This window comes from Panthera uncia, assembly GCF_023721935.1.
Source record: "Panthera uncia isolate 11264 chromosome B3 unlocalized genomic scaffold, Puncia_PCG_1.0 HiC_scaffold_1, whole genome shotgun sequence".
NCBI lineage: Eukaryota > Metazoa > Chordata > Mammalia > Carnivora > Felidae > Panthera > Panthera uncia.
In genome coordinates this window covers 112,762,861-112,781,254 of record NW_026057582.1, presented here as the reverse complement: position 1 = coordinate 112,781,254, position 18,394 = coordinate 112,762,861, and the positions used below count along the sequence as shown (strand labels likewise).

Below are 18,394 nucleotides of genomic sequence, written 5' to 3'. Positions count from 1 at the left end.
TCTTTCTTAAAGCCTTGATATCTTCTTTAACGTCTTTAATAAATTTTATCTTGTTTATTTTATGTCCTCTGCCCATTTCTTTTTTTTTTTTAATTTTTTTTTCAACGTTTTTTATTTATTTTTGGGACAGAGAGAGACAGAGCATGAACGGGGGAGGGGCAGAGAGAGAGGGAGACACAGAATCGGAAACAGGATCCAGGCTCCGAGCCATCAGCCCAGAGCCTGACGCGGGGCTCGAACTCACGGACCGCGAGATCGTGACCTGGCTGAAGTCGGACGCTTAACCGACTGCGCCACCCAGGCGCCCCCTCTGCCCATTTCTTAAATGGATTGTTTTTTGGGTGTTGAATTTGATAAGTTCTTTACAGATTTTGGATTCTAACCTTTTATCTCATATGTCATCTGCAATTATCTTCTCCCATTCTGTAGGCTGACCTTTAGTTTTGTTGGTTGTTTCCTTTGCTGTGCAGAAGCTTTTTATCTTGAAGTCTCAACAGTTCATTTTTGCTTGTTTCCTTCTGATGATGAGTCTAGCAAAAAGTTGCTACGGCTGAGGTCCAAGAGGTTGCTGCCTGTGTTCTCCTCCAGGATTTTGATGGTTTCCGGTCTCACATTTAGGTCTTTCATCCGTTTTGAATTTATTTTTGTGTATGGTGTAAGAAAGTGGTCCAGTTTCATTCTTCAGCACGTTGCTGCCCAGTTTTCCCAACACTATTTGTTGAAGAGACTGTCTTTTTTCCATCGGAAATTCTTTCCTGCTTTGTCGGAAGTTAGTTGACCATGTAGCTGTGGGTTATCTTGCTTATTTTATTTCCCTTTTTATTTTTTAAAATAGAGAGCAAGCAGGGAAGGGGGCAGAGGGAGGGAGGAAGAGAGAAAGAGAAAGAGAGAGAGAGAGAGAGAGAGAGAGAGAGAGAATCCCAAGCAGACTCTGTGCTTAGTGCAGAGCTCGACATGGGGCTTGATCCCACGACCCTGAGATCATGACTTGAGCCAAAACTAACAGTCAACCAACTGAGCCACCCAAGCACCTCTTATGTACCTTTCTAAAATTGACTTCCTAATATCTGAAGTTTTTGTTGTTGTGACTTTTTTGTTCTTCTGCTCTTTCTTACAATGGCTCATTTCAATGAATGTCTGCTAATTCTTTGTGTGAAATCTTCAGCTTAGCTTTCTTCTTTCTTGTTGGATGGCATGGGTTTTGGTAGTGTTGCTCCGAAGAGGATTTATATTTGCTTTACCAACAGCCCCAGGACCATTTGTTTTAAGGGTAGGTTTTATTGTATACAAATTCTTTCTAAATAAAGTGGACTTAACAAAACTTGAGGTAATACTTAATCAAGATAACACTTTGAGCAACCTGATTCATTTCTGTAGTCTTAAAAAAAATTTTTTTTTAATGTTTACTTACTTTTGAGAGAGAGAGAGAGAGAGCATGAGTGGGAGAGGGGTAGAGAGAGGGAGACACAGAATCTGAAGCAGGCTCCAGGCTCTGAGCTGTCAGCACACAGCCCAATGTGGGGCTCCAACTCACGACCTGCGAGATCATGACCTGAGCCGAAAGTTGGACACCCAACCGACTGAGCCACCCAGGAGCCTCCATTTCTGTAGTCTTTATATTTTTTATTCCTATAGATCTGGGCTTTGCTACTTTTTGTAAAAGAATAAACTAGATTAAAATTTTTTACTTGTAGATACTCAAATGACATGTTATTTGCCTTTCCCCTCCTCATTAAATAGTAGAGCTCAGCCTCATTGACTTAAGTCAGCCACCCAGCTACAAAGTTTCTCTTTGCCACCAGAATCTTGAGTCTCTTAATAGTGCCTCAGTTTCTGAGGCATTATATACTATATATCTTATATTCACTGGACATCATATACTACTGTTACTGTATATTAAAATGCAGACCCTACCACCCATTTTGGATGTTTTTGGGAAAGGCTGACCACAAACGTGCACAAATTATAGACTTGGGGTTTCAAATACTAAGGTAAGACTATTCTTTCACACATCAGCTCGTCTTTTACTATCCTGCCCTCAGAGTCAAGCAGAGAGAACTTTTCCTGTCTTTTCTTAGTGCTGATGCATGGTTTTTTGTTTCATTTTTTAGTTTGCCCTTTGACATAGGGTGCAAAATTTTTAAAGGTTTCAATTTCATGCCGTGGTGTCAGTTTCTATCTCTGAGGGGCTCAGTCTTTCGGTGTTAAAACAAAACTCTCCAAGCAAGGTTCCCAGGACCACCACTCTCTTTGGAGAGCTGCTCATCAGCTTTCAAGTTCATTGCCTTGTTTCCAGTTGCCCCTTCATTTCTGGTGTCTGAGGATTTTCCACTTCTCCTGTGATCACAGCTATGTGATTTTTAGTAAGTGTACTATTTTACACATTTATTTGTAGTGGGAGTATTTACAGATGATTTCATTTGTTATCTTGCCAGAAATCCCCATATGAATATTATAAACAGAAAAAAGTTATTTTAAAAATGCAGCCCCATGTGGGGCTCCACGTTAAGCATGGAGCCTGCTTGGGATTCTTTCTTTCTCTCCCTCTGTCCCTCCCCGGCTCGCACTTTCTCTCTCAAAATAAATACAAAAAATGCAAATGTGGGGTGCCTGGGTGGCTCAATCAGTCAAGTGTCCGACTCTTGACTTCAGCTCAGGTCATGATCCCCACATCAGGCTCTGTGCTAGGTGTAGAGCTTAAGATTCTCTCTCCCTCTCTCTCTTAAAAAATTAATTAATTAATTTAAAAAATGCAAAGGTGCATACTCAATTTGTTTTCCAATAGTTAACGTTTGGGCCAAATAATTTCCTGAAGGCTTAATGAACACCCGTCCACCACTTTCTCAGAGAAAACTAGCGAGTGTATTAATGTCTTCAAATATGGGTTGGCTGAAGGACTGGGTCAGGACACTTTCCTTTTTACTACATGTCTGGTCTTCCATCTTTATCTTGTGTCCAGGCTTCTAATTTTATCTAGAATCTGACCCTTACTTCTGAGCACAGCATCTACCTGCCAAACGGGCTCCCAAAGAACCTGTTTGGTCCTAGGTTATTCCTTCCTTCATTTGTTCATTTAATAATTTATCATTACAGGGGTGCCTGGATGGCTCAGTCGGTTAAGTGTCTGACTTCGGCTCAGGTCACTATCTCACAGTTCGTGAGTTCGAGCCTTGCATCGGGCTCCGTGCTGACAGCTCAGAGCCTGGAGCCTCCTTCAATTCTATGTCTCCCTCTTTCTCTGCCCCTCCCCTGCTCACTCTGTCTCTGTCTCTCAAAAATGAATAGACATTAAAAAATTTTTTTTAAAATAATTTATCACTACAGTGTTTCTGAACATTGTAATGATTCAGAACTCAGAGCGGATTATCTCCTTTACTGGGAGGAACAAGCCACAGCAAGACAACCACATTTGGTAAATAGCTTTGGCCTGTATTACTCATTCAGTATCTATTTGTTATCACCTACTATGTGCCAGGCCTTGGTCCACTGTTGAAGATAAAATGTGGGTAAGACAGTCATTGTTCATTTCTCTATGGAAATTATCATGAAATCAATCAAAACAAATTCTTGAGCACCGAGTATATTCAGCTCCACTTTGAGGAAAACAAAATGAAGACAGGGTCCCTGTCTTCTGCAGGCAGTTACAACATAGTATCGAACAAAACTTAATAAAACACTAAAATATGTGGTTCAGGTACAGATACCTTAGGAGACAGGAGAGGTAGGAGCCTAAAGAGAGCTGGCTAGTTAGGCAGGATTTCTGAGGAGTTATATCTAAAGATGGGTAGGATGGGTAGGGCAACAGCCATAAGGAATGTGGCCGTCAGCCTGAAAACAGACTGACAGACTTTCTGAAAATCTCCCACATAACATATCAGAAAAGCAGAGGGGTCCCTGCCTGCAATGTTAGGCCCTTCCAGACCCTGTGGTTTGCTCTCCTCAGACAAGCTATCCCGCTCAGTTGCTGCCCCAGTCCCAGGCTTACATTAGAATGTTCTAGAATTACACTTCTACGTTTGTGCACACCAGATCAGCCTTCCGCTGCTATGATCAACCTCATTCACTTATATTCGCCTGTTCTTTTGTTTTCTTAGTCCTTGAATTAATTCTCTAATAGAATCCAATTAGAAGTGGCCCCTCTTGGGGCGCCTGGGTGGCTAAGCAGGTTGAGCACCCGACTATTGATTTCAGCGCAGGTCATGATCCCAGGGTCACAGGATCAAGTCCTGCCTCGGGCTCCGAGCCGAGCCCAAGATTCTCTCTTCCCTTCCCTCGCTCTCTCTCGCTCTAAGATTTAAAAAAAAAAAAAAAGTAACTTTCTTCAACATTTTAGCGCTAATTCTAATTTCTGTGCAAACGCAAACCAATTCTAACCATGCATTTAAAATATGCAGTTTCTCTATTACAGTTCAGTGGAAATTCCCCTCTCCAAATTGATTCTATGAATGACTGTTATATAAACCTCACCACTGCATGGTGAAGCAAGGATTCCGACTTGACAGCGGACCCACGTTTACAGGGAGTCGTCCTTCCGTTCCTGCCTTTGCCTCATTGGTAGACTGGCTGCGAGAAGCGCAAAAGAGGATGCCTTCATCCGAGAGCCCTCGGTTTTCCAGGGGAGGGCCGCAAGGTACCACTGGGTGTGTCTGAAGAGGCCGCTAAGGGAAGGCGGGTGGCGAGGGTCGGAGCAGGAGGGGATCCGGGAGGGGCCTTCCCTCTGGCGGCGCAGTAACAACCCAGCGCTGCCGGAGGACTCTGCATGCTCCCGGGGACGGCGCCAGGCCCACCTCCCGCAACTCGCGCCCTGGAACGCAGACAGGAACCGGGCCTTTCACCCGCGAAAGCCGCAGCGATGCCCCGCGCGGGAAATTTCAAGGGGCTCGGAAGCCACGCCCACCCCAGAACCGGAAGCTTTGCAATTAGCGCCACCAGCAGACAGGGGATTTAGAAGGGACGGGGCCACAAGCAGAAACTGCAATTCCCAGAATGCAGCGCAGGGTTTCCGGTTTCCGGCGAGAGGACCGGAGTGTGTTTACACCGGCGGCTCTGCGGCCGGGTTCCTTCCGCGGGACGGGTGAGGGCTCTGGGCCCCGGGTCGCGTGGGCTCGACATGTGTCCATTAGTTAGCTGGTTCCGTGGGAGTGGTGGGGTCGTCACCTAAGAGATAGTGCTCCTGCCCCACCATTAGCTGTCTGTAACCTTGGGCCAGTGACTTCACCTTTCTGAGTCACGGTTCCCTTGTCTTCAATGTTTAGTTGGTAATGCCTGCCTCAAGGAACAGTTGTAGGATAAAATGATATGGTATATAAAAAGACCTATTTATTTCCTTCCTTCTCATAAACCTGGAGATCGGTACCTTGAGGATGCCTTGGGGTCTGCTGTGCAGCTTCAAAGCCACATGGCCTTTTTTTTTTTTTTTTAGCTTCCCTACTAGAGGCCTCTTTGGAAGCAATAATGATTATAACGAGGGCTTGCCTTGGAGGATTCTTCCACCCTCAGAGTTTCTGATTCATTTTCTGGGGACCCACATCTGCCAAGCGTTGGGACAATAAAGGCAAAAATTCTAGTCTTTGCTATCAGGGGCCTTCAGGAAGGCGTTGGGGACTGGGGTTTGACAAATATATAGATATTTGTAACCCTTTGCCCTGAGGGTATGTGGGAACAACAGAGGAAGGAGAGAGGGGACAGAGAAGGTTGTATTTGAGTTGATCTTGGTAGTTTGCTAAGAGGCCAGAGGGAGGAGGAGGAATTATACATGCAGAGTTAGCAGATGAACAGAGATATAAAGTGGGAGACGTTTGTTAAGACTGGAGGCTTCCTGGGGGTGGACTTAAGTGCTGGGGGGAGGTTAGGGCAGGGCAGGGCTCTGTTGGGGAGGAAGGCTGGCAGAGGGAACAGAAAGAATGTTGTCATAAAACAAAACAAAACAAATGTTGTCATAAGCCAGGCTGTGGAGTTGTAGACTTATTCACAGAAGTGGTTTGGAGTCGTTGGAGGAGTCCTAAGCAGAGGAATGTTTTGATAAGATCTGTGTTTTAAAGTGATGATTGGGGCGCCTGGGTGGCGCAGTCGGTTAAGCGTCCGACTTCAGCCAGGTCACGATCTCGCGGTCCGTGAGTTCGAGCCCCGCGTCGGGCTCTGGGCTGATGGCTCGGAGCCTGGAGCCTGTTTCCGATTCTGTGTCTCCCTCTCTCTCTGCCCCTCCCCCGTTCATGCTCTGTCTCTCTCTGTCCCAAAAATAAATTAAAAAAAAAAAAAATGTTAAAGTGATGATTAACTATGGAGAACAAACAGATGGTTACCAGAACAGAGGTGGGGGGGGGGGATGGGTGAAATAGTGATGGAGATTGAGTACATTTGGCATGATGAGCACCGAGTAATGTACACAATTATTGAATCACTAGACTGTACACCTGAAAATAATATAACACTGTTTGTTAGCTATACTGAATTGAAAAAAAATAGTGATGAGTTGGGTGGCAGCATGCATATTTGATAGGAAGAGAGGCAAGAGGCAGGGGCTTGTTATAAAGCTATTGCAGTTCAAGCAAGAGTTGATGAAGAAAATTGGAAATAAGGAGTGTACGTAAGGGAGGGGGTTGGATGATCTCATTTGAACCTCACGACATTCCATTTTTATGTCCACTTTAAAGATAAAGAAACCGAGGCCTAGCGAGCTGAAGTTTTTTTGCTGTTTATCATAGGATGGGTATAGAAAGGACCCCAGATTCTAGTTCTGGCTTCCTGATGTTGCACCCTGTGTTTTTCCAACAGTGTCACAATGAATTATCTTTCATTCAGCCCCTTGGTGGGGTGGGAGTGGTGTAGGGTGGCAGTCTGTCCTTTAACCACTAAGGCTCTGTTCCTTTACAGGGAGAAAGAGAGAGCGCGAAAGAGAGAGGATGTCTCTCTCAGATTGGCATCTGGCGGTGAAGCTGGCCGACCAGCCACTTGCCCCAAAGTCTGTTCTTCAGTTGCCGGAGTCAGAGCTGGGTGAATACTCACTGGGGGGCTATAGTATTTCATTTCTGAAGCAACTCATTGCTGGAAAACTCCAGGAGTCTGTTCCAGACCCTGAGCTGATTGGTGAGTCTCTGAAACGGGTTGGGCTGCTGCTCTGCTCTCTTTCTGGGGAGGATACTTCGGGAATTACAAGGGTAAATTAGGAGTTTGGGATTTGTTGCCTCGTAATGTTAATGGTCCGGGGAAGTTAATGGTAGTTGGGTGAATAGAAACACCAACCATGAAATAAAACTATTGGTTGCCATTTCAGTTGCGCATTATACTGAGTTCCTTTATCACAGAGCTCCTTAACCATGACATTGTTAAATTCCTTCCCTGAAAGAGCAAGAATTTGGGGTGTGCTAGGGAAGGAGCAGCTTGTTGGGGGAGGGCCCCAGTATATGGCATTTGAGATGGGTTTTAAAGGATAATTAGAAGGATTTGTGTTTTTGCTTGGTTGGTTGGTTAGAGGGAAGGCAGTAAATAAAGGAAAGGAAGATGGTAAGGGTATTCTAGGTGGAGGAAGAGGGAATTTAAATGTAATGCTAAATTATATCATAAACGTAATTTATAATAGCTGAGGTGTCCAACTGGCAAAAAGTATGTTCTTAGTCATAAAAACACTGGGTTCATCCTTTTTTGTTGTTGCATTTTCCCATTCATTTAAATATCAGTCAGCATGATGTTAAGCTCTAGAGCCTACCTGCGCATAGATTCTGTATTTTATGAGTTTGTACTTGCTAATAATTTGTTACTAAAATGTATTTATTAATAAAGAGTACTTTTTAAAGCACGTATCCTTCTGCAGCTATCCGATCAACATAAGTTTCTTAGGGGCAGAAACTATCTACACTGTTTTGAAGAATAAAATATAAATGGACAGTTCTCTTTTTAGATCTGATCTACTGTGGCCGGAAGCTTAAAGATGACCAGACCCTTGACTTCTACGGCATCCAACCTGGGTCCACAGTCCATGTTCTGCGCAAGTCCTGGCCCGAGCCTGATCAGAAACCAGGTGAGTAAGGGCCCTTAGACAAGCAGAGTTCCTGTAATGTCTACACCGAAAGGGTCTGTGTGCTCTTGAGGCCTGGCCTGGGTGGAACAAAGAAGTGAGTTACCGAGATAGTGATGGAGGATATCTATTATTACCTAGTGGATTAGTCCCATTGGTAATAGAGTGCAGTTTTGATTTTTTTTTTTTTAATGTTTCTTTATTTTTGAGAGAGAGAGAGACAGAGCACGAGCAGGGGAGGGGCAGAGAGAGAGGGAGACAGAATCCAAAGCAGGGTCCAGACTCGGAGCTGTCAGCACAGAGCCCGATGCGGGGCTCAAACCCACGGACTGGGAGATCATGACCTGAGCCGAAGTCAGACACTTAACTGACTGAGCCGCCCAGGCGCCCCAATAGAGTACAGTTTTAATCTACTTGCTGCCAACACCACTAACAGAAGGGAACTTGTTTCTCTACACTTTAAGTTCATTACCCATTGTATTCTAGTGGGGTAGGGAGCGTGTGTCTCTTTAAACTTGTTTAGATTAACAGTTTATTTCTCAGTGAACTTTGGATCTCTTTGTTGTTGTTCTTAGTAGAAAAAAGCTGAAACTCCCTGTGCTCTCCTAATGCTGTAGCAAATCTTCCCACAAGTGGCCCTGGATAGCTCACTTCTGCTGTACTGGTAGTTTATTTTTCTGAAGCTTGAAAATATTTGAACAGTACTAAAGTAGCTCTTGGAGAACACTCACAAAACCTCGAATGCCCTTTTGATTTATTAATAAACGGTGCTGCTTGGCATTCATAATTTCAGTTTTACATCTGTGTTTTAAAAGTGTCCCCAGGGATAAAGCTAAGCTATGTAAAAGAGGTTTTTAAACTGCCCATCTGACATATTTTTGAAATGTTCATTACTGTGGTGATTGGTTATCAGTCTGAAATATCCCCTCTTTTCAATTCTAAACATCAAGGACAAAAGATCTCTTGTCCACTGACGGGAGGTGAGAAAGAGAAAGGCAGTCTCTGACATTCAAGGGTTGGCCTGGCCCTTGGCTAGGCCTTGAAACATGAGCAATTTCAACAGATCGCCAACACCTGTAAGGCCACTCACTCTGAGACTATAATGGATCAAGACAAAAATAAGATCCCTCTCATTTCTGAACAGAGACAAAGCCCTGAGCGTTGTTCACATCACAGAAGTGACCAAATATCCCTCCATCCTGGCTATTATGAGTGGCTGTTGCTTCTTTACCAGTTACAGCGTTGGCCTCACTCTAGTTTTCTTTCCTTCTAGCTAAGAATTATTAGCTATCCAATCATAAAATCACCCCCACTTCCTGACAGCGTTCAATCCAGAACAAAACCCTACTTCTTGAAACCGCCCCCCCCACCCCCGATCCCACAGCCGAATCCCAAATCCTATAAATCTTCTGTAACATCATCGTATTGCGATACCCCCAATTCTCGTGGTGTGCATCCTTCCCTTTGTACAGAGCAGTGAGCCCAACTTGGTCCACTGCAGGTGTGCCCCTCTCGTCTTTGGCTGGAGGGCACTGACAGAAGGAAAGTAACATTTGTTGCTTCTTCAAGCCAGATTGCTTCTCTTTGATATCCCATTTAATCATTAGACCTGCAGGCCAGGTAACAGCATTAGCATTTGATAGATGAAGAAAAGGAAAGTTAGAAAAGGTATTTATTCAAGGTCACCTACTTAGAAAATTAATGCAAGAGCTGGGATGTGAATCAGGTTTTCCTGGCTCTAGAGCCCACATTCTTTCCACTGGGCTGGCTGCTTCCCACTTCCAAAGAGTGAGGTAGAGATTAGCTCAGAGATGTTACAGAGACAACCACAGCTCTTAGCTGATGACTGGATTCAGATATTAAGAGTCCTTTTCCTCCTCCCTTTGGCCTGGAGTTTTATCTTTGAAACACGTGCATGTTTTATTGCGGGGTGAAAATAAACTTAGATCTGAAAAGAAACGGTTTCGCGGTGGCATTTTGGATATTTTATTTTTGAGTGCTCTTATAAAAGGAAGCACATTTCTGGGTCTCCCACTAGATTAGCGCCTGTAGGAGGAGAACCTGTCAGTCCCTCCCTTCCCACCTGGATCCCTTTGATGGTTCTCTGTGGCAGGTTATGGATCTCTTCAGGATCTTACTTAGCCTGCTGTTTGAGCAGGGACATGTACCGTGAGCGAGCCCTGGCCACAAAAAAAAATGACTTGGGATTCCATCAAAGCACCTCATTCTTTTATTCTCCCATGATTTTGCACACAGTCTCACTGAAGCTTAGAATACCTTCTCCTAGAAAACATCTGCTTTACCAATTAAAACTAAGCCAACGGCTAAACTTTCCCATATATACAAATCATAGTGTCCAAAGATCAGGAAGGAGCTTTGAGTCCCAGTGAAACGCTTGCTGTTGGGCGTAGGTGATAACAAAGTTAAGGGGTACAGTGTTTTTTCTTGGTTCTTATATATATATGTATATTTTAAGATTAAAAATAATATAGAAGCCTAAAAGAAAATATGACAGAGAAAACAATTAGCCTTGATCCTGCCACCCTCCCTAAGTTCTCTTCTCCCCTTTGTCCCCTTCCAGCCTTGGACCACGTGCACACTGACACATTTTACGGAGTTTTACTAGAGAACATATGTACAACTTCGTGTTCTATTTCTTTCTCTTAACATATTGTGTCAGCATTGCTCCATATTGTTCAGATGGCTTTTGGTTCTTATTTTAAATCGCTGTCTAAAAGTCTACAGAGTTGGCTATACATTCCTCCTTTTCAAATGTAACAAGTCTAGAACTCCGGCAGTGGGATATTGATCAGAGCGGTCTCTTTCAGGTGCTGAGATCCACCACTGCCACCTGAACTTGAATTTGTTTGCCTTGTGTACTGGAGCTGCTCCAAAGAGGGTGTGGTTCTCCCATCTGTGGTGGCATCAGTGGGTTTTTCTGAATGGGCACTCATGTTCTTTGTGGGGTGCTGAGGGAACACGCTGGATGATGCTCTGCATCTGCCGCAGGGACAGGGCCGGGTTGTAGGTAACTGAGTGTCTTGTCCCCAGAGCCTGTGGACAGAGTGGCTGCCCTGAGGGAGTTCCGGGTGCTGCACACTGCCCTGCACAGCAGCTCCTCCTACAGGGAGGCGGTGAGTGTGTGCCGAGGCCCCTTGCCCCAGACTCTTGCCAGGATGGCAGGAGAGGGTGTGAACGCTGGTGAGTGGTGTCGAGTGGGAGCTGGAAGCCTGTTACCATGGCTACTAAGAGTTCCTTGGGGAGTTTTTGTCGTGTCTGTGGGTCTCAGTAGAGCCCTATCACCCCCCAAACAGGCTCTCTCAGCTAGGTCTTGTTGATTTCCTCTCGTGAGAATGATACTACCTCTCCTGATATTGGATTGGCCTCATGGAATGAATATAGTTACAGCCAATGGATCCACATGCTGTTTCTGCCGGGCATCATTCTTTGACTTTTGCTGAACTGCCTGCCCACTGCTCCTTACCTGGATTTCCTCACTGGGCAAATGTGCTGATGTCTTTCTGTAGGAGAGTTGATAAGCAGAATTAATAGAGCTGCAAACTTCCCGACATATATGCATATGAAATGATAATTTTACAGAGATTGAAAAGGGCTTTTGGGACCTAGAAGAACGTTTGCCGTTGGGCTTACAAAGAGAGCTTTTATTTTGGAAGCATTAGAGCTACAGATGAGGGACAGGACTAGAGATTGAAGGTTTACCGTGGTCTTGCTTTCTTTAAAAATTGTTTGTTTCCCCTCCAGTAAGCTACAATCTTAGAGAAAAAAGTTCATGTGTTTCCTGGGGCTATTGTTCCACTGTGGTGGTGTGCATGCAAGCACACAGAGGGAGGAAGCACTTCAGCAGCGTGCAGGTGTTTGCTGAGTGGATTGAGCTGGTTGAGTGCTCAGCGCCCCTGCCCCCACCCCCATTTCTCCTGCAGGTCTTTAAGATGCTCAGCAATAAGGAATCTCTGGATCAGATCATTGTGGCCACCCCAGGTCTCAGCAGTGACCCCATTGCCCTCGGTAAGTGCAGGACTGAGCTTGAGGAAACAGGAGTTGTTGGAGAAGGAGAAACAGGGAGAGGCAATTACCATCTTGTGAAGAACCACTGGTCTTGTTGGGGTGAGGGGTAACCAAGATGTGTTACATACACCCAGCCCTCCAAGAGCGGTCAGTGCTGCTGAGAAATCCTGGCCTAGCTAACATCATAAATGAGATGGTAAACCTACCAGATGGGGGCAGCATTTCGCCCCCAGGAGGGAAGACTTCCTACACACTTTGGTGGCCAAGGGAGGAACCCAGATATATGGGGAAGAGAGGCTGATGTGTCGGTATGCAGCATGTGACCTAAGTGCAGAGGGAGGTGGTGAGTGGGGAACACGGTGGAGAACCCTTGGGTTGTGCTTCTTGGTGTTTTGTTTCCTCCCCTTCTCATGAGAGCTGCTCTGTGGTCCTGTGTCCCTGTTGAGCTGGTTGCTCTGAGGCCTAAAGCCTCTTCATACCCTCCTAGACTAGGAACAGTCTCTGAGGTGAGCCCTGTTCTCCTTCAGGCGTTCTCCAGGACAAGGACCTCTTCTCTGTCTTCGCTGATCCCAGCATGCTTGATACGTAAGTCTACCCATCTTATTAAAGGGTACTGTGTCTCCTCATGGTTGGGTCAGAAACCTAATCGTCACCCCAGATTCTGCTCTTAGAGCCCAACCCCATCTCTCCCAAAGTCTACCTGTTAAGTATGTCAGCAGGTGAGAAAGAGCAGGGGCTCCCAGTAGACCGACGAAGCCCAGGGACAGGACACGTGGAGATGCGGAGTTGAAGCAGGGTTCTGAGGGAGGTGGCTTTGCAGCCGGGCTCAGTTCAGTGCTCATTCGGTAGACATTGGAGAGCTTTTAAAATATATATATATATGTAAAAATATATATAAATGTAAATATATATATATATATATATAAAATATATATATATGTGTGTGTGTGTATATATATATATATATATATGTATATATATATATATACTTTTTTTTTTGAGAGAGTGAGAGAGCGAACACACACATGCACAAGCAGGGGAGGGGCAAAGAGAGGGAGGCAGAGGCTCCAAAGCGGGCCCCATGCTGACAGTAGAGAGCCTGATGCAGGGCTTGAACTCACGATCCACGAGATCATGACCTGAGCCGAAGTCAGATGCTTAACCAACGGAGCCACCCAGGTGCCCTGAGCCTTTAAAATATTTTAAGATGGGGAAAGATGCAGGAGCACTGATCCCTAAAATTTTAGAACTAGAAGGGACAGTACAGGTTATAGACCTTATTTTGCAAGTGAAGAAAACAGCTCCACCCTGGGAAGAGAAGGCACCTGACAGAGGTCATCCAGGAAAGTAGTGACGGAGATGAGACTAGAGAGAGACCCCTGAGCCTCCTTGGCTGTGCATGTCCTATCATGCCTTGCCAGAGGGGAAGGTGAAGCATTGGCAGTGGACCCTAGGACTGGCGGCCTTGCCATTGCTGCTGAGGGCAGGGCAGGAGAATAGAGCCAACCGGTGGGAGGTGCCAAGGAATTTCAAGTCAGGCAAGGGAATGCAGCTGTTTTGAGGGGCACCCAGAACTGCTGGCATGCTGAGGGGTCTCTTTCCTTCTTAGTCACCCTTGTGTTTCTTCCTGCCTCTATCCCAGGTTGGTGCCTGCTCACCCAGCCCTGGTCAATGCCATCGTCCTGGTTCTGCACTCAGTGGCGGGTAGCACCCCACTGCCAGGAGCTGACTCCTCTTCGAGGAGCATGCCCTCCAGCTCGTACCGGGACATGCCAGGTAGGCCCCAGAAAGCGTAACGTAGGCCCCCTCGGGAGCCGGCAGTGGCCCAGGGATTTGCTTTACTCAGCAGCTATGTATAGCTCTGGCAGAGGGCGTTCCTCGGGAACTCTCGGTTTGAGTCAGGGAGTGCATCTGTCCTGTAATTTTCCAAGGGGAGAGATGAAAATGTGAATTTGGAGAGTATCTGAACTGAGATTCTGGAGCTACGCCTGTGCCTTTCTGTTCTTCCTCCCGAAATCTGTTCTCCCTCCTCCAGGTGGCTTCCTGTTTGAAGGGCTCTCTGACGATGAGGACGACTTTCACCCAGTAAGTGGCCTGGCTGCTTGCCATTTAGAGGAGATGGTGCCAGGGATGCGCCTCTCCCTGGGACTTGGCACACCCAAGCCAGGGGGTGGTCTTAACCCCTATGGTGGCCAATCTATGTCATACTATTCCTTTCTGAACCTGGCAGCTTGGGGAGGCTCCTTCTGTTCCTGCCGCGGGGGCGGGGTTCATTTGGGAATGTCTCAGTGCCACTTCCCTGATCCTGGGCACCTCCCTTCTCCAGACCTCCAGGTCCACGCCTTCTAGCAGCACACCCAGCTCCCGCCCAGCCTCCCTGGGGTACAGTGGAGCTGCTGGCCCCCGGCCCATTACCCAGAGCGAGCTGGCCACTGCCCTGGCCCTGGCCAGCACTCCGGAGAGCAGCTCTCACACGCCGACTCCTGGCACCCAGGTATGAAGATGGGGGCCGGGCCCCCAGGGGAGAAGCTCCCCAGCAGTACAGTGAGTTTACCTTTGCTGACCCTGGTGCTAGATCTGGTTTGAGCTGAAGTCTTCCTGGAACCCTGGTGGGGTTCTCACTGCAGCCTGGTCACCCTCTCCCTGACTTGCCTTTAGGGCTTAGCATCCGGGGTGCATTATAGTCCAGAATTCCTCCCCTCGTTGTTCAGAACCTCCCCTCGCATAGTGTGCCCTTCCTCATCCTTGACAGGTCTCAGCCATCACCGGCTTAAGCGTTCCTGGTAATGGTCACTCTAGCTGCCAAGGCCATCTCTCCCAATGCTGTGGTCCTAGGCTAGGTCAGAGGCTCAGTTCCATTTCCCTGGGCAGAAGAGGATGGAATCTTTTCTGGCCTCTGCGAGCTTTTAGGCACCCCTGTGTGGTTGTCCCACGTAGGTGTCTATTGGGAGGCAGTAGTTGGGTACCCCAGGCACCCACGATGGGGTGCCGTGACGGTCTCGTGTATGTACTGGAAGATTGAGGTGGCTCTGAGGGTGGCACTAACCACTGATTTGTCTCTAGGGCCATTCCTCAGGGACCTCACCAATGTCCTCTGGTGTCCAGTCAGGGACACCCATCACCAACGATCTCTTCAGCCAAGCCCTACAGCATGCTCTGCAGGCCTCTGGGCAGCCCAGCCTTCAGGTCAGTTTTCCCCACTCCAGTATCCATGCGCCTGCCTGGTTACTTTGAATACGGAGCTTCTTTCTACTCTCTGGAGGGCCTTCTTCGCTCTAGGAACAGCTGGTGCCTGGCAGTGTGACAGGAGAGGATGCTCCCAGCAAGGGCAGTTTTCCCTGTGGCTTCCACTCCTGCACCCTGTGGCCCTGGCCTGACTCCACTGACTGTGTGGCTGGGACACTTAATGGCCGTTTTAGTCAAAGAGTCATTCATTCATTCCGTGAGCATTGACTGAGTATTGAGTACTGAAATACCAGATCTGGGTCCAGCTCCTGGGGCAGAGGTGAGCCATCATCATCTCTGCCATGGAGGGGTATCAGGAGATTGAAACGGGAGCAGTAGAGCGAGAAGCCCGGCCCAGGCTTCAAGTGAGGGCCTGGGTCAGGCAGAACTTTTCTGAGGAAGGGGCGTTTGAACTGATTATCAAAGAATTGGTTAGAGGTTAGCCAGACAGGAAAGGGGTATTTGGGAGGATGGTGTCCAGGTAGAGGCAGCCACCTGTTGGAGCAAATGTGTGGAGGTACATGTGACATCCCGGAGCCTGCAAGGCCAGAAGGCAGTGTCCTCATGGAGAAGATCCTCAGACGGAGCCAGAGAACAGGGGAGCAGGACCCTGAGTGTGACAGCCCTGAGTGTTTGAGGAAGGAGACCAGACTTGATCCTGTAGTCACCAGGGAGCCAAGGAAGGTTTCAGCAGGGAATGACACCATGGCTGCTCTGCTTCATGGAAAGGTCACTCGAGCAACTAAGTGGAAGACCATAGGAGCCAACGTTTTATTGCATATCTCTGCGCATGAGCTGTCTGCTTCACTCTGTTTCCTTTGCTTTGTTTCCTTCACTCTGTTTCCAAACACTTTGTTTCCTTTGTTTCCTTCACTGTGTTTCCACTCTGTTTCCTGAGCCTGGGGGTGAATGTCATTTCTGGAATTGGTCCAGGGTCATATAGCCATCAAGTGGGAAAGACAGGGTTCAAGCTCCCGTGGTTTCCTCTAAACCTGTGTGGTCCCAGTGGACAGTGAGGGGAATAGGAGCAGGGTCCGTGGACAGCTTGTCTTTTCCATTCCTTCATCTTCCCCAGCTAGATGCCTGTTCACTCTGCTCTCCAGCTCAAGAACTTTCACTGGCTCCACCTGACCAACCAAGTTGGTTTGTGTGGTTTTTGAAAGACCCTCTACACCTCACTGCCTGCCCGCCTCTCTGAATTTGCATTTCATCCCCACTGCCTTCTTCCCACGAGTGAGCACATTGTCTTCCTTAAGTTGTGCACTTCCTCCTTCATGAAGTAGAGATATTGATAAAGCTTTGAAAGTACTAAAAGAAAATGTGGGGGGCACCTGGGTGGTTCAGTCGGTTGAGCATCCGTCTTCGGCCTAGGTCATGATCTCACAGCTCGTGAGTTCAAGCCCCGCGTTGGGCTCTGTGCTGACAGCTCAAAGCCTGGAGCCTGCTTCGGATTCTGTGTCTCCCTCTCTCTCTGCCCCTCCCCTGCTCATGCTCTGTCTCTCTCTCTCTCTGTCAAAAATAAACATTAAAAAAACTTAAAAAAAAAAGATTTAAAAAAAAAAAGAAAGAAAGGAAATGTGGGTTAATTTCTTTAAACCCTTATAGTGGAGAGGGCCTTTTGTAGCTGAGAGTCAAATCCAGGAGCCGTTACATAAAGAGTAATACATTTTGAGTTTGTAAAAGTGAAGATTTCTGCATAGGAAACCACACCAAACCAGAAGCAAAGACCAAAGGCCAACAACAAACAGGGAAAAAGTCTGTAACACATACCAGGCAAAACTTCACTGGTGTGTAGAATTCTAGTAATTTAGGACCAACAACTCCATAGAAAAATGGGCAAAGGACAGGAACAGGCTCTTCATGGAAAGGAAGTGCTGATTAACGCCATGATTCCTTCCAGCCCCATTTCTTGGAATTTTTCCTGGAGTTATGTGTGTGCATGTAGAAAACGACATTTGTACAGAGGCCGTCACCGTGGCATCGTTTGTAGTGGCAAAGGGTTGGAAACAGCTCAGTTATGGTACATTTCAAGACATGTATGAGTTGGAATATTGTACAGTTATTAAAAAGCTCTCTAGTGGCAAAGAGAGATCATCAGGCTACGTTAATTATGTTGGAAAAAAGGCAGGTGCTGAGGGTAGAACAGGGTCTAAGAAAAGAGTAGCTACGGGAATATATATTTGTATTTTCTCAAAGATAAGTAAAATAGGTTCTCTGGGGTGGGTATGGGAGTGGATAGAGGGAAACTTTTCACTATGCATCACACTCAAAAACAAAACTAATTTAAAAATGTACCCCCTCCCCCCATCTGTGTGTATGTGTCTGTCTGTCTATACATAGAGCAGGAGAAAGAAAGTAATTTAATTTTTTAAAATTTAGATAGTGAGTAATCTGTGCCTTCTTTTTTGATCCTTATGTTAAATTTTTCTTTTTTTAATTGGGAAAACTTCTCGTTTGTTCTCTAAACTCTCAAGGCCCTCTGGTAGTCTTCCTAGAAGCCCTGCGTTCTGCGGAACTTCACATCAGCGACTTTGCCTTAGGAACCGACCTTCGTCCCTCCCCCTGAAAGAGCAGACCCCGGCAAGTCTACTGAGGATCCCAGCTAACGGCTTCCGCTTGTCCTGTCTTTCTGCAGAGCCAGTGGCAGCCCCAGCTGCAGCAGCTGCGCGACATGGGCATCCAGGACGATGAGCTGAGCCTGCGGGCCCTGCAGGCCACTGGCGGCGACATCCAAGCGGCCCTGGAGCTCATCTTTGCCGGAGGAGCCCCGTGAACTCCTGCTCCTCCTGACCCCCCAGCAAACTGCCAAGGCGGCTGCCCGTGGGAGGCACTCCTGAAGGTGCCCCATCTCTCCTCTCCCCAATACATCTGATGGTCGACCTTCCGCCTTGTCCATTGCTTGGCCGTTCTGGCTGATCTGAGCTGGTGGAGGCAATGGGGCAAGCGTGGTGTGTGGGTCTTGGCGCCGTGGGATCAGGGATTGTGGCCTGCCCCTGCTTCTGAGCCCTGGGTGGAGAATTTTAGACCCACATCACGGGATGCTGTGTGATGCCCACATTCTCTTTTTTGGAGAAGTTTCCAGTGATAGCCCCAGGACCTTTGGTACGTTGGGGTGTGGCAGCCTCAGGA

General features: G+C 47.0%; 1 protein-coding gene across 1 annotated transcript; it reads left to right on the top strand.

Annotated features, from left to right (window-relative positions):
• Positions 1-4,983: 4,983 nt before the first annotated feature.
• UBL7 (ubiquitin like 7) lies at positions 4,984-18,149 on the top strand. The gene is made up of 11 exons (XM_049613862.1): positions 4,984-5,074; positions 6,874-7,086; positions 7,898-8,017; positions 11,066-11,148; positions 11,956-12,040; positions 12,568-12,625; positions 13,683-13,816; positions 14,076-14,125; positions 14,367-14,534; positions 15,104-15,226; positions 17,901-18,149. Exons 1-11 carry the CDS (start codon positions 4,987-4,989, stop codon positions 18,036-18,038), a joined length of 1,260 nt encoding a protein of 419 aa, XP_049469819.1. The 5' UTR covers positions 4,984-4,986; the 3' UTR covers positions 18,039-18,149.
• Positions 18,150-18,394: the final 245 nt, after the last annotated feature.